This window comes from Odocoileus virginianus, chromosome 1, assembly GCF_023699985.2.
Source record: "Odocoileus virginianus isolate 20LAN1187 ecotype Illinois chromosome 1, Ovbor_1.2, whole genome shotgun sequence".
Taxonomy (NCBI): Eukaryota; Metazoa; Chordata; class Mammalia; order Artiodactyla; family Cervidae; genus Odocoileus; species Odocoileus virginianus.
This window is the reverse complement of record NC_069674.1, coordinates 81621148-81635908: the sequence shown is the minus strand read 5'-3', so window position 1 is coordinate 81635908 and position 14761 is coordinate 81621148. Positions and strand designations below refer to the sequence as shown.

General features: G+C 42.5%; 1 protein-coding gene across 2 annotated transcripts in view; it reads left to right on the top strand.

Moving 5' to 3' along the window:
- The window catches only part of ABCB1 (ATP binding cassette subfamily B member 1), a 104428-nt gene that overhangs the window by 75196 nt on the left and 14471 nt on the right, over positions 1–14761 (top strand). Inside the window, exons 21-24 of one of the 2 annotated variants that reach the window (XM_070470159.1) lie at positions 1106–1309; positions 10215–10315; positions 11487–11627; positions 14319–14475. In XM_070470159.1, the coding sequence (XP_070326260.1) occupies positions 1106–1309; positions 10215–10315; positions 11487–11627; positions 14319–14475 (603 nt within the window). Of the gene's footprint in view, positions 1–1105; positions 1343–10214; positions 10316–11486; positions 11628–14318; positions 14476–14761 lie in introns of those variants that run through there. The other variant, XM_070470156.1, reaches the window with a different exon arrangement.

Here is a 14761-nt window from a genome sequence, read left to right as displayed (position 1 = left end):
AGAAGCTTTGGTTATTAATCAGTGTACCTAGTCATTTTGTGGTTGGGAAAAATTTGACCAAGGCCCCAGAGGTGGAAATGACCATTCTAGACTGGTCTCCATCATTAATCTTTCCCTGAGAATGGCCCCACCTAGGCAGAGGAAATTTGGAGAGTTGGTAAGACATGGGCCAGAGCAGGAATTTGGAAAGGCTTGAGGTTGTGGGGCGTTTCCAGGGTAAGGGAGAGGGGTGTAGAGTAGTGAAGCGAATTGACTTTAATTTTGACTTCTGACTCTTCAGTTGGAAATAACTGAATGCTTCTGACAGTTATGCTTCAGGCTCCTTCTGGCATGTAAACTGAAGGTTCTGATGCCTGCTTAGTATTGTAAATTTAAATTCCATAACATTCAGCTCTGTGTATTTCTTCTGAACACAGTCTCTCTAGTTCTAGCTCAGTCATGTCCAACTCCTTTGCAACCCCATGGACTATAGCTCACCAGGCTCCTCTGTCCATGGGATTCTCCAGGCAAGGATACTGGAGTGGGTTTCCATTTCCTACTCCAGGGCATCTTCCCGACCCAGGGATGAAACCTGCATCTCCTGGATTGGTAGGTGGATTCTTGACCACTGTAGCACCTGGGAAGCCCTCTAAACACAATAAGCATCTCAAATAAGCCACAAAATATTTGGATACCCTCAATGATCAATATTAGGCTTAAATTATGGGTAGTCATGCATCTAACATTGGAAATTTCCAACAGTCCCAGTTGAACGTAATTGTCAGACTCTCTTTATCTTGATAATTTGCAGAACTTGCTTTAGGGATCATGGTATCATTGTTTAATGAAAAGTTTTGTGGTATTAGAAAATCAAATGAGATAGAAATATGTAATTTAACTCTGAATTATTGACCTACTTTCAGTATTTATTCTGAAGTCATGGAAATCCTCATCTGGGAAACCAAATAAAGTTACATGTAAACTTTTACTACTAACTTATTAGCTCATAACTGAGGAGATGAGATTTTCACAAAGCTGAATTTTCACAGTCCCTAAGAAAATACATGAGCATGGCCTTTAGAGATGATCGGAAGGCGTCTAACAGTGTTTTCCATTTGTTTTGCAGGCTATAGGTTCCAGGCTTGCTGTAATTACCCAGAATATTGCAAATCTTGGCACAGGCATTATTATATCCCTCATCTATGGCTGGCAGTTGACACTTCTCCTGTTAGCAATTGTACCCATCATTGCAGTGGCAGGAATTATTGAAATGAAAATGCTCTCTGGACAAGCCCTGAAAGATAAGAAAGAACTGGAAGGTGCTGGGAAGGTGAGTCAGATGAGATAAAATTTCTGACCTGGGTAGAGTAAACTATTCAAAGCAGTGTTGTTCTGTTAGTCGTGGGTACCTTCTGTGCTCTGAGGATGGCTTTTGTGTTTATTTATTTGGCTGTGCTGAGTCTTTGTTGTGACCTGTGAACTTAGTTGCAGCATGTGGGATCTTAGTCCCCAGACCAGGGATTGAACCTTAGCCCCCGGCATTAGGATCACAGGGGTCTTAACCACTGGACCACCAGGGAAGTCCCTGAGAATGTTTTTATAACCATTCCTCAAAGCAGTCTTATTTGACACTTATTCAGCAGATTGCAAGCTGAAGAAAACTAGCAGAAAACTGAAGAAAAGTAGCAAAACAAATTCTTAGACTCACAGACTGACGACTAATTTTGTTGGACTTTTCTAGTTACAGACAATTGTTTTCATATCACTTTCTCTCCTTCCTTCCCCTTTCTCCAGAAATCCATTGCTTTATTGAGGAAAGGAGCCCTATTTAATTAGATGTGGGGAGGGGAGAAAAAGTGAAGTCTTAAAGGTATTCACTCTAACTGGCTAAAATATTATCACTCTCTCCCTTTCATTACACCCTCTCCCTTCATGTTACTTGTGTTTGCCGTCTGTTGTTGTTGTTAGTCGCTCAGTCATGTCCGACTGTTTGCAGACCCATGGACTATAGCCTGCCAAGCTCCTCTGTCCGTGGGATTTCCCAGGCAAGAGTAACTGGAGTGGCTTCCTTCTCCAGGAGGTCTTCCCAACCCAGGAATCGAAGCTGCATCTCCTATGTTTTCTGTATTGGCAAGCGAATTCTTTACCACTGACTGAACCACCTGGGAAGCCCTGTTTACCCTTTATCCTAACACATTTTGCTGGGCGTGGGGGGAGCATGTTGCTTGCTTGCCTGTTTGTTATGGTTTTGCATTTTGAATCTCCCCCCTTTTTCCCCAAAATGTTTTCCTTTATGTTGGAGTATAGTTGACTAACACTGTTGTGTTAGCTTGAGGTGTACAGCAAAGTGATTCAGTTCTACATGGATCTGTCTTTGTCAGATTCTTTCTTCATTTAGGTTATTACCGAGTTTTGAGTAGAGTTGCTGTTGAACAGGTGCGTAAACGGCAGTTGCTTTCCTCCTCAGGGTGGCCTGTGAGAGAGGTTCCTCTGTTGGCTGCTTTCGCAGGTGAGGCTGAGGCACAGGCAGGTAATGCCCCAGTGCCTCAGAGCTCAGAGGTTTCAGAGCCACGAGTCAAACCCAGACAGTCATGCTCCCAAGTTGTACCTCAGTTAAGAAACAAAGAGGTCTCAGACACATACAGACCACCACCTGCAAAATGCACAGCTGGCGGGACGCTGCTGTCACCATAGGTGACTGAACTCAGTGCCCTGTGCTGACCCGGAGGAGTAGGACGGGGGGGGGCGGCTCAGAAGGAGGGCGATGTGCGTGCACTTAGAGTGACTCGCCTTGTTGTACAGAAGAACCAGCACAGCAGTGTAAGCATTATCCTCCATTAAAAAAAACAAAACAGACGTCTGCTGACAGCGGGACACAGTCTGATATCACATCATCTGTATCGTTGCAGAAATGAGTGGTCAGAGCCGAGCTCCCTCAGAACCAGGCCTACCGTCTGGGATAGGGATACATCTACCCGTGGACCCTCCAAGGTTCCTAAGAGTCAAGGCAGCGACCCGGGCAGATCCAGTGGCCCAGATCCCATGGCCTTGGGTACTTTGTCTCTGGACCAGGCACCTCACCGATAAGGATGATGAAAGGGGTCCTTTTGGTTGGGTGTCAGCACTCACACTTTTTCCGTTGCCTCCCTGCTATCTCCTCTGACTTTTTACCCTGTGTCCTTGGGATTCCTTCAGGAAACTTCTTTGGATCAGCTTTAGTGCTTCTCGGTGATTGTCTGGGGGAGAAAGTCCTCGTGTGAGGTTTCCCTTTGGGCAGTCAGAGGCCTGGTCCTGAAGTCCAGCAGGATGGTGCTGGCCCTCAGACATTGGGTGTGGTCAGGCCCAGGTGACATTGGCCCCTGGCAGAGAGCCGTCCTGTGACCAGTCACTTCATTTAATCCTGTACTTTGTGGGATTTTCCCCTATGTGTTGATTCATCTAATGAGAAGATGAAAAAATGTGCATACAAAGAAAGTGCATTACTGCTTCTAGTGTCATCGTTTATGGGGGTGTTCAAAGTGTCCCAGAGAGGAGGTTTAGGTTGTTTGTAGGAAGATGATCAGTCGGAAGCTGATTCATTGCAAGCCACAGGTTTTCACCTGCCAAGTATTGCGTTAGCTTTAAGACTCTGGTAATTTGTTGGAGGTGGGGCAGGTGAAGGGGTGCAGATGGAAACGGATATGTTTGAGTCGAGCAGGTTTTCTGGATAAAGGTCAGAATGAGTTAAATGCTCTAAATCAGTGGTGATTCGTGAGAGAGATAAAAGCAGGCAGGGGAAGTGGTTGCTGCACCAACCAGTCTATGAAATAGTCAGTGCCCACCTGATCGTCATTCTCAGGCTACCATTTATTGATTGTTTATTATGTACCAGGCATCATGCTAAGAATGCTACATGTTCTCACTTGATACTCTCAATAACCCTTTTGAATTACCCTGTTAGATCATAAATCTCAGGGTTCAGAGGAGTCAGGTAACTTGCCCAAAGTCACATAGCAGCAGCCTAATTGGTCTGTCTGTCTACTTTTTATATTTGTCTAACAGAGGCCACAGTCATCTCTTATAAACACAAATAAGATCTTGCTAACCTCCACCCCTCCAGTGACTTCTGATCACACTGGCAATAAAATCTGACAGAATGTGGTCCACTGGAGAAGGCAATGTCAAACCACTTCAGTATTCTTGCCTTGAGAACCCCATGAACAGTATGAAAAGGCAAAAAGATAGGACACTGAAAGATGGACTCCCCAGGTCAGTAGGTGCCCAATATGCTGCTGGAGATAGTGGAGAAATAACTCCAGAGAGAACGAAGGGATGAAGCGAAAACAACACCCAGTTGTGGATGGGACTGGTGATAGAAGCAAGGTCTGATGCTGTAAAGAGCAATATTGCATAGGAACCTGGAATGTTAGGTCCATGAATCAAGGCAAATTGGAAGTGGTCAAACAGATGACAAGAATGAACATCGACATTCTCTGAATCAGCGAACTAAGATGGACTGGAATGGGTGAGTTTAATTCAGATGACTATTGTATCTATGACTGTGGGCAGGAATCCCTTAGGAGAAATGGAGTGGCCACCATAGTCAACAAAAGAGTCCGAAATGCAGTACTTGGATACAACCTCAAAAACGACAGAATGATTTCTGTTCGTTTCCAAGGCAAATCATTCAATATCACGGTAATCCAAGTCTATGCCCTGACCAGTAATGCTGAAGAAACTGAAGTTGAACAGTTCTGTGAAGACCTACAAGACCTTCTAGAACTAACACCCAAAAAAGATGCTCTTTTATTATAGGGGATTGGAATGCAAAAGTAGGAAGTCAAGAAACACCTGGAATAATAGGCAAATTTGACCTTGGAGTACAGAATGAAGCAGGGAAAAGGCTAATAGAGTTCTGCCAAGAGAATGCACTGGTCATAGCAAACACCCTCTTCCAACAACACAAAAGAAGACTCTACACATGGACATCACCAGATGGTCAGCGTTGAAATCGGATTGATTATATTCTTTGCAAGCAAAGATGGAGAAGCTCTATGCTGCTGCTGCTGCTAAGTCACTTCAGTCGTGTCTGACTCTGTGCAACCCCATAGACAGCAGCCCACCAGTCTTCCCCATCCCTGGGATTCTCCAGGCAAAAATACTGGAGTGGGTTGCCATTTCCTTCTCCAATGCATGAAAGTGAAAAATGAAAGTGAAGTCTCTCAGTCATGTCCGACTCTTAGCGACTCCATGGACTGCAGCCTACCAGGCTCCTCCATCCATGGGATTTTCCAGGCAAGAGTACTGGAGTGGGGTGCCATTGCCTTCTCTGGGAGAAGCTCTATACAGTCAAGTGAAAACAAGACCAGGAGCTGACTGTGGCTCAGATCATGAAATCCTTATTGCCAAATTCAGACTTAAATTGAAGAAAGTGGAGAAAACCTCTAGACCATTCAGGTATGACCTAAATCAAATCCCTTATGACTATACAATGGAAGTGAGAAATAGATTTAAGGGACTAGATCTGATAGAGTGCCTGATGAACTATGGACAGAGGTTCGTGACATTGTACAGGAGACAGGGATCAAGAGCATCCCCATGGAAAGAAATGCAAAAAGGCAAAATGGCTCTCTGAGGAGGCCTTATAAATAGCTGTGAAAAGAAGAGAAGTGAAAAGCAAAGGAGAAAAGGAAAGATATACCCATTTGAATGCAGAGTTCCAAAGAATAGCAAGGAGAGATAAGAAGATTGCTTCCTCAGCGATCAATGCAAAGAAATAGAGGAAAACAATAGAATGGGAAAGACTAGAGATCTCTTCAATAAAATTAGAGATACCAAGAGAACATTTCATGCAAAGATGGGCTCAAGAAAGGAGAGAAATGGTAGGGACCTAACAAAAGCAGAAGATATTAAGAAGACGTGTCAAGAATATACAGAAGAACTGTACAAAAAAGATCTTCATGACCCAGGTAATCACGATGGTGTGATCACCCATCTAGAGCCAGACATCCTGGAATGTGAAGTCAAATGGACCTTAGGAAGAGTCACTACAAACAAAGCTAGTGGAGGTGATGGAATTCCAGTTGAGTTATTTCAAATCCTAAAAGATGATGCTGTGAAAGTGCTGCACTCAATATGCCAGCAAATTTGGAAAACTCAGCAGTGGCCATAGGGCTGGAAAAGGTCAGTTTTCATTCCAGTCCCAAAGAAAGGCAATCCCAAAGAATGCTCAAACTACTGCACAATTGCACTCATCATACACGCTAGTAAAGTAATGCTTAAAATTCTCCAAGCCAGGCTTCAGCAATACATGAACCATGAACTTCCAGATATTCAAGCTGGATTTAGAAAAGGCAGAGGAACCAGAGATCAGCTTGCCAACATCTGCTGGATCATCGAAAAAGCAAGAGAGTTCCAGAAAAACATCTATTTCTGCTTTATTGACTATGCCAAAGCCTTTGACTGTGTGGATGACAATAAACTGTGGAAAATTCTGACAGAGATGGGAACACCAGACCACCTGACCTGCCTCTTGAGAAGCCTGTATTCAGGTCAGGAAGCAACAGTTAGAACTGGACATGGAACAACAGACTAGTTCCAAATAGGAAAAGGAGTACATCAAGGCTGTACATTGTCACCCTGCTTATTTAACTTATATGCAGAGTAAATCATGAGAAACACTGGGCTGGAGGAAGCACAAACTGGAATCAAGATTGCTGGGAGAAATATCAATAACCTCATATATGCAGATGATACCACCCTTATGGCAGAAAGTGAAGAAGAACTGAAGAGCCTCTTGATGAAAGTGAAAGAGGAGAGTGAAAAGTTGATGTAAAGCTCAACATTCAGAAAACTAAGATCATGGCATCCGGTCCCATCACTTCATGGCAGATAGATGGGGAAACAGTGGCTGACTTTATTTTTCTAGGCTCCAAAATCACTGCAGGTGGTGATTGCAGCCATGAAATTACTCCTTGGAAGGAAAGTTATGATCAGCCTATACAGCATACTGAAAAGCAGAGACATTACTTTGCCAAGAAAGGTCTGTCTAGTCAAGGCTATGGTTTTTCCAGTGGTCATGTATGGATGTGAGAGATGGACTGTAAAGAAAGCTGAGCGCAGAAGAATTGATGCTTTTGAACTGTGGTGTTGGAGAAGACTCTTGAGAGTCCCTTGGACTGCAAGGAGATCCAACCAGTCCATTGTAAAGCACATCAGTCCTGGGTGTTCATTGGAAGGACTGATGCTGAAGCTGAAACTCCAATACTTTGGCTGCCTGATGTGGAGAACTGACTCATTGGAAAAGACTCTTATGCTGGGAGGGACTGGGGGCAGGAGGAGAAGGGGACGACAGAGGATGAGATGGTTGGATGGCATCACCGACTCAATGGACATGGGTTTGGGTGGACTCCAGGAGTTGGTGATGGACAGGGAAGCCTGGTGTGCTACGGTTCATGGGGGTTGCAAAGAGTCGGACATGACTGATTGACTGAACTGAACTTAACTGAACCTCCACCCCTCTAGTGACTTCTGATCACACTGGCAATAAAATCAACCCTGGATTATAAAACTGCATGACCCAGCCCATGATGACTTCTCTGACCCTGTCTTGCACTGCTGTCTCCCTCATCCACCCTGCCCTGGCCTCACGGGCCTTCTTTCAGTTCCTAGAAAACGCCAAGCTGGTTCCCTCTGGTCTTCATAGCTCTTCTCAGAGGTCTCTCCTGACATTCAAGTTCATTCCTAACACTTTTCAGCACTTGATGTTTCTTTCTCACTAGTTTATGATTAATGACCATCTTCCCTACTAAGGTGGGGACCAGTATCATATCTGTTGGTTTCCCTTAGGACGGAGCAGGTCCAGGAGTGCAGAGCAGGACTGTGTGATGTCAGGGCCAGCTCGTAAAACCTCTACACTGCTCGTGATCTCTGCTTCATTGATTTCTGTTACATTATTGATGAATGAACATTTTTGTAGAATAGATGCTTTTTCTTTTTTAGAAATAAAATCGTAATCATACGTGAGTTGCTACAAGGGTAGACAGAGAAGCGTGAGGTTTTTCAGGAAACCTATGCATATTTTTTGCATTCCTAAAAATTATTGAGTACATGATGACTTCTGAGGGAAATCCAATGCTATTGATTTCCTCCTCTTGAATTACAACTTCTCTCTCCTCATAGTGGTTACTGAGTCTCAATGTAAAATTTGGAGTAAATGAAGCTGCGAGGATGCAGAATACTAATTAAGCCTTTTCCTGATTTCTTCTTGTGTGACAAGATGAAGATGATTGTGCAGTGATTATATTGTTTTACTCACTATTCAAGGTGTGTAACTCGTGAACTCTCACTTTTATTGGGCTGTCCACACACTCCATAAAGTGATGACGTTGCAAACCAAACAATACTCACTGGTGTTAGAAAAAAATGTGCCTAGAAAATAAATATTTCTTAAAATCATCACATTGAAATTCACAGTAAGGTCTGTTTTTTTTCAGCAGACAGTTTTAAAGTTTGCTGAATTGTCTTAACTAATGCAAAAAAAGCCTCTTTTCTTTCTTTGAAACCTCATAAATGAAAATATTTCTACCAGCAGTTATCTCTGAGGGTTTGACTGGAGAGGGATTTTTTTCCTCTCACTGTTAGTATTTCTAAAATAAGTATAATTTTTATTATTTGTAAATAATTGCATGAAATATTTTAACATAAATTGAATCTGGACATTTCCCTGTATTTGTTAGTAGCTTATGGTAAACTTAGTTCAGTCTTGTTGGCCTGCTGGGTCAGAATATAATATTTTTAACTTTATTTTTAAAATACTTTTTTTGTTTTTAAGAATATGGTATTAATTTCTTTCTTCTAGTAGCCTTTTGCATTAGTCATTAAAACCAACAATGTCCTATCAAATATTCACTATTATCTTTGAAGTTAGGTATTGGTGTAGGATTCAGTAAAGAATAAGTGAGATTTTGGATTTGTGATTTTTGTGCCATAAATCACTCTCATATAATTGAATTTGTCTATATTAGAGTCAGTTCTGACCAGGAAGAGGCCAGAGAAAGAAATAACATCTTAATATGGGTAATTTCTCTTAGTGATTTATAATTTAGACTTACAATCGAAAGATTATTTGTCTTAAAATTTGAGTTAAGGGACTTCGGAGACCCTCTTGTCTGTCCTCATTTTATAGATGAGGAGAACAAGACAGAGAGATGTTTTAAGGTCCCACGCTGAAGCAGGCTGAAATATCATTTTGTATTGTACACTGATGTTTTCTGTATTTTCTGTAGCCTTTTTATCCAGACTCTAAAAGGTGGTAATGATGTACTTGTCCTAATGAGATAGCCTTGTTGGAAGTTAACGTTCAACTAAAACATAATCAAATGATAGAACTTTCTGGAAAACAAATTGTTACTATATGCTATACTCCTTAAAAATTAGTTTATTTTCTTTGACTTTGTTTATTCACTTTTAAGAATGTCTAAGAGAATAATAGGCACATAAATGTGCAAGGATGTTTTCACAGCATTCTTTTTAATAAGAATTGAAAACTTTGCTCAGTAAAAGGTTTTTGTTTAGGGGCCCTTTAAACAACCCATTGTTAACATATATTTAATAACCTTAGAAAAGGCTCTAGATATTTGTTAAAGTAAAAAATAAGGCTGTAAAGCCAAACATAGAACTTTAGCCCAATTTTGTTAAACAGGTATATTTTTAGAAAATAACAGCATGTAAGCTATTATGTAAAATACACCAATATTTAACTTTTCATTACCTTCTTTATCTTTTTAGTATTTTCCAAATATTCTTTAGTTGTCTCAAATGACAATTATGCAGAGAAAAATATAAACATTACATATTTTTAATAATAGCAATTATAATGATATTATAATAATTTATATATAATAATTATGAACTTAAAATGTGACCATCATAGAAGAAAGAGCACTTCAGTAGAGGTGAAGTACTGAGTTCTCAGGTTACTTTTGTTCCTGTTAAGCTATGTGGCTTTAGGTAAGGGCCTTCATCTGTTGCACTTGAGAATCTCTTTCTGCAGAGAGGAGTTTAAATTAGCTCATGTTCTTTCCAGATCTAAAACTCAGTTTGATAACATACTTAGTATCTCTTTTCATAGTAAAGAAACTTGGAAGTCATAATAAATATTATTTAATATATAATATTAATCTCTTCAGTGGAATTCCAACTCATTGCCACTGTTGACTTTTGTACCTTTAGTGACGGAGTGTTCTCTGTTACAGATTGCTACCGAAGCGATAGAAAACTTCCAGACTGTTGTTTCTTTGACTCGGGAGGAGAGGTTTGAATACATGTATGCCCAGAGTTTGCAGGTACCATACAGGTAATAGCCCCTGACGAGTAGGAGGGGAGTATGGGGAGTTTTTCAATCATCTGGTTTGTTTTCAGGAAAATTACTTTGACCAGAAGGTAGGGAGTAAGTGGAGAGACTTCTAGAAGGGAACCAATTGGGAAGCAGTTGTAATTCTCCAAGAGAGGAATTACAGGACCTGACCTAAGGCAAGAATGTCTCTGAGGTAGATCCTATGAGAGCAGGTATCTGAGGGCGGAGGAGGGAGCGAGGATATTGAGAATGCCTCTGACCCTGTGTTTGTGTGATGACCCTACCGCATGATCCTGCTGGAATGACTTCTTTGTGGAACATGAAATTTGGGGCGTCTGTGAGGCTTGAGGGGGTGGTGCTTCCTGAGGACACCCTCCCTTCCTTTTTCTCTTTACCTGTCTCCAGTGCAGACCCTTTGTCCTTTAATGAACTCATGGTGAGTGCTCTAAAAAGTCACGTGGATACAAGCAGGCTCGACCTCTTTGACTCTCTTGTTCCTTATACGATGAAAGGAGCAGATTTGGGTCTTATAGTAGAGCCTTTTTACAGGAAAAGAATTGTTTAAATCCTAGTACTCGAAACAGAAGCTGAGCTGCCCTGCTTGGAACAGGCCCGCTCAGCAGTCTGCGCCCGCGTCACCCAGTTCCCTGCGGCTCAAAACCACACTGTTAACTCCCTGCTGGCACCTTCCCCAAACCCCCTAGAGGGTTAGTGCTGCCTCCTTTCTTGCTGTAACATGTTATAAGGTAATCTTGCACTGCATGAATAATCCAAGTCAACTCCTGGGTCCCCAAGGACAAGGACACACCTGGCACCTCTGCGTGGCCCTTCACGTCCCTGCAGCTTATGGGTGTTGGGTCAACACGTGCTGAGCATTTGTTCAGTGTAGAGTACATAATGTTACATGTCCACGGGTGGGGGGAAGGGAAGGAGTGCATTAACCCCTAACAAACTGTTCTTCTTGTCCTTGGCTTATTTTACTTGACCTCAACAGTTCGAGGTGTGGTTAGTTCTCTGTTGAAGTGGAGATGTGAGGACCAAACTTAGTGTTTTGGAAATGAAACCCACTTTGTCTGCTACGCTACCATCCCCTACTGCTAACGCATCAATGATTATGTTTTAAGGACTGAGAAATGAAAGTCAAGTACATGTCAGAATGTCTTCTTTTCAGAAACTCTTTGAGGAAAGCACATGTCTTTGGAATTACATTTTCCATCACCCAGGCAATGATGTATTTCTCCTATGCTGGCTGTTTCCGGTTTGGTGCCTACTTGGTGGCTCAGGCCATCATGGAGTTTCAGGATGTTCTCTTGTAAGTATGGGCTGTTGACAGTCGGGCTCTAGAAATGAAACCAAGGTGCATGTGCTTCATGCCTGGATAGGAAGCCTTACTGTGAAGCTTCATGAAGAGATTTTGGTGATTCAGAAGTTGGCGTTTTGCCTCTGAGTCTCCATGTGTTACTCTGAAAGCATCCCATTTCATTTGGGGAATTGGTATCTGCCCTTCTCCCCAGTGCTGACTCACACATTTGACCTTCTCAAATCCATGGCTAGGTGGGGTTGTGATTCAACAAGGGGTTTCCAGCAGGCCTGGGTGTTTGGGAAGAAACCTCACCCAGAGTCAAGTAGCTGGTTCCTTTGACAAGATTCTGAACAGGGCAGCTAAAGAATAGATGTGGCGCACTGAGTTCTGAGAGCCCTGGAATATTTTAGGATACATTTGCTTTGCTAGGTAAGAGAAAAGGAATTAGAAGGTAAGAGTTGGATAAATTGAGGAATGAAAAAGGAAAGCTCTGAGAATATCTGGCTCATCACCATGAAATGCAGAGGACTGTACCTGAGTCAGAAGGCAGGCCTGGACTTCTTCCTAAAATACTGAATATACAGTTAAACTAAAATATGTGGTTTGGTAGTGAAAAGTGAGTGTAATTTTTCTGAGTTTCTTGATTTGGTGATGTCTGAGCTGCCCTTTGATAGCATACCATAATCAGTGGTGACACAGTTTTACATTTAAACCAGCATCATTGAAACTTGGAAGTATGTGTCAGTATAATATTTACATCCTATTTAGACATCGATTTGTGCATGCATTCCAGGTTTCTCTGGATGACCCCAACATAAGATTGTAGAATTTCCACTCAACATCTATCTGACAGATGATATGCAGGTGCTCTTTATGACTATGACCAAAAGACTGTATTCAGGCATCACTGGTATTGGTGCTTTGATTAGATAATTATTTGATAGTTATTGCTTTGAAAATGAAAGTGTAGTCGCTTAGTTGTGTCCGACTCTTTGCGATCCTATGCACTGTAGCCCACCAGGCTTCTCTGTCCATGGGATTTTCCAGGCAAGAATATTGGAGTGGGTTGCCATTTCCTTCTCCACGGGATCTTCTGGACCCAGTGATTGAACTCAGGTCTCCCAAATTTCAGGCAGACTCTTTACCATCTGAGTCACCAGAGAATCCAAATTAGTGCTTTACTCTGAGGTTAAGGTATTCAGCTGATGGAAGTTGCAGACTCTTGGATTGTTAGATTCGGAAAATCAGTCTTCTGAGTCGGAGATAGGGGAGACCTGTCTGAAGAGCTATGTTTGAAAAAGATCCCACAGGTCTAGATAAGACCACATGAACCATCTGAGTGATTTGTTCAGAGGTGTTTAGAAACAGCACCGTGTGCTCCGTGAGCTCAGGCATAGAGCCCAAAGAAACGGACCTGATGGACTCACAGTATTATCCTGGGAAGATCCCCAGGATCTTGTTGTATCGGTTCTAGGCCCACTGTTTAAAAGGACATTTTGATCAATGTGTCCAGAGAAGGGCAGCTGGAATGTTGGGAGTGAAAGGAGTTACCAAAGATGCAAAGGGCTTTTTAAATAATATTCCAGTTCTTTGAAGGGCAGTATTAGGCAAAAGGATGTACATTTCTCTTTGATTTGAAAGGGAACTTTTTAACAAAAGACTTCCTCCAGCAAACTTCCTCCTTCCTAAAACAAAGGGTGGGAGCTGGCTTGGGGTGTGCACCCTGGCACAAACTTGGAGAGCTGGGCTTGACATCCTGTGAAGTCGTTCCCAACCTGAAGCTGCTATGATTCTCATGTTGTAGATTAAGAATGGTGATGCAGGGCCTTCCTTGGTGGTCCAGTGGTTAGGACTCGGTTGCTTTCAGTACTGGGGCCTGGGTTTGATCCCTGGGGGGAACTAAGATCTCAGAAGCTGCAGCATGGCCAAAAAAAAACCAAAAAGAACTCAGTGCATCTTGAGAGCAGCACATTATCTGGCTGTTTAAGGAACTCTCTTGTTTGCTGCATGGCTCATGGGTTTTCTAAGACTCTGATCCAATTCCAGCAAAACTGCCTGTGTCTATTATCGATGGCCACAGATACCGCTGCAAAACAGCCACCCACTAGCCCCCAGGAAGGTACAGTAGTGGACATTTGTTCTTGGTGCTTAAGTCTCTGTGTCAGCCAGGCAGTTGTGCTGATCTGGGCTAGGCAGAGTAGATCTCAGCTGGGCTCACGCGTGTGTGCAGTGAGCAGTGGGCTGATTGGCTGGGGCCCACACAACACTCTTCTGTCTGTGCCTTGTCCTGCAGCAGGCCAGCCGGGGTTGTGGTTGTGCAGAATGAGAGAGACAGGAGCTCGCACGGCCCCCTGAATCATAGGCTTGGAGCTGGAAACAGTCACTTCCACCACATCCTGTTGTCCAAAGCAAGTCCCAAGGCCAACCCAGATTCCAAGGGTAAGAAGACAAATGCCACTTCTTCCATGGAGAAGCTGCAAGGTCACATTATATGAAGGCGAAAACCCAGAGAGAGATGAAACATGGGGTGATTTTGCAATCAGGTAGCCACACTGATATGAACTTATAAGGAAGCGGTTGTTTTATTTTTTTACTAACGTGTTGTGATTCGTCAAAGCAGCGCTCTCAGGTTGTAGACATGTCACGCTTTTGGCACTGCAGTTGTTAACTCTTGACACGTTTTGTCTTTGTTGTTGGCAGAGTGTTCTCAGCTATTGTCTTTGGTGCCATGGCTGTGGGACAGGTCAGTTCATTTGCTCCTGACTATGCCAAGGCCAAGGTGTCAGCGGCCCACGTCATCAATATCATTGAAAAAATTCCTCTGATCGACACCTACAGCACAGAAGGCCTAAAGCCGGTCAGTTTCATGTTTTGATTCTGTGATCTGCTCCTAACTGATGAATGAATGTATTCTACATGGAAGTTTAATAAAAGCTGTGCTTTTACTTGCTGTTAGTAATATGAAACTTTCTTGATCATGGGTTCATTTTAATAAATGCTGATTTAATATTGATACATGTTAACATCTAGTACTTTTACATAGCAAAGCCACAGGGACATAGGAATACTGCCCATTTTATACACAAATCCTGCGAATCAGGTTTTATTATGTGTAGGTTATTGTTTTATAGCTTTGGGTTATC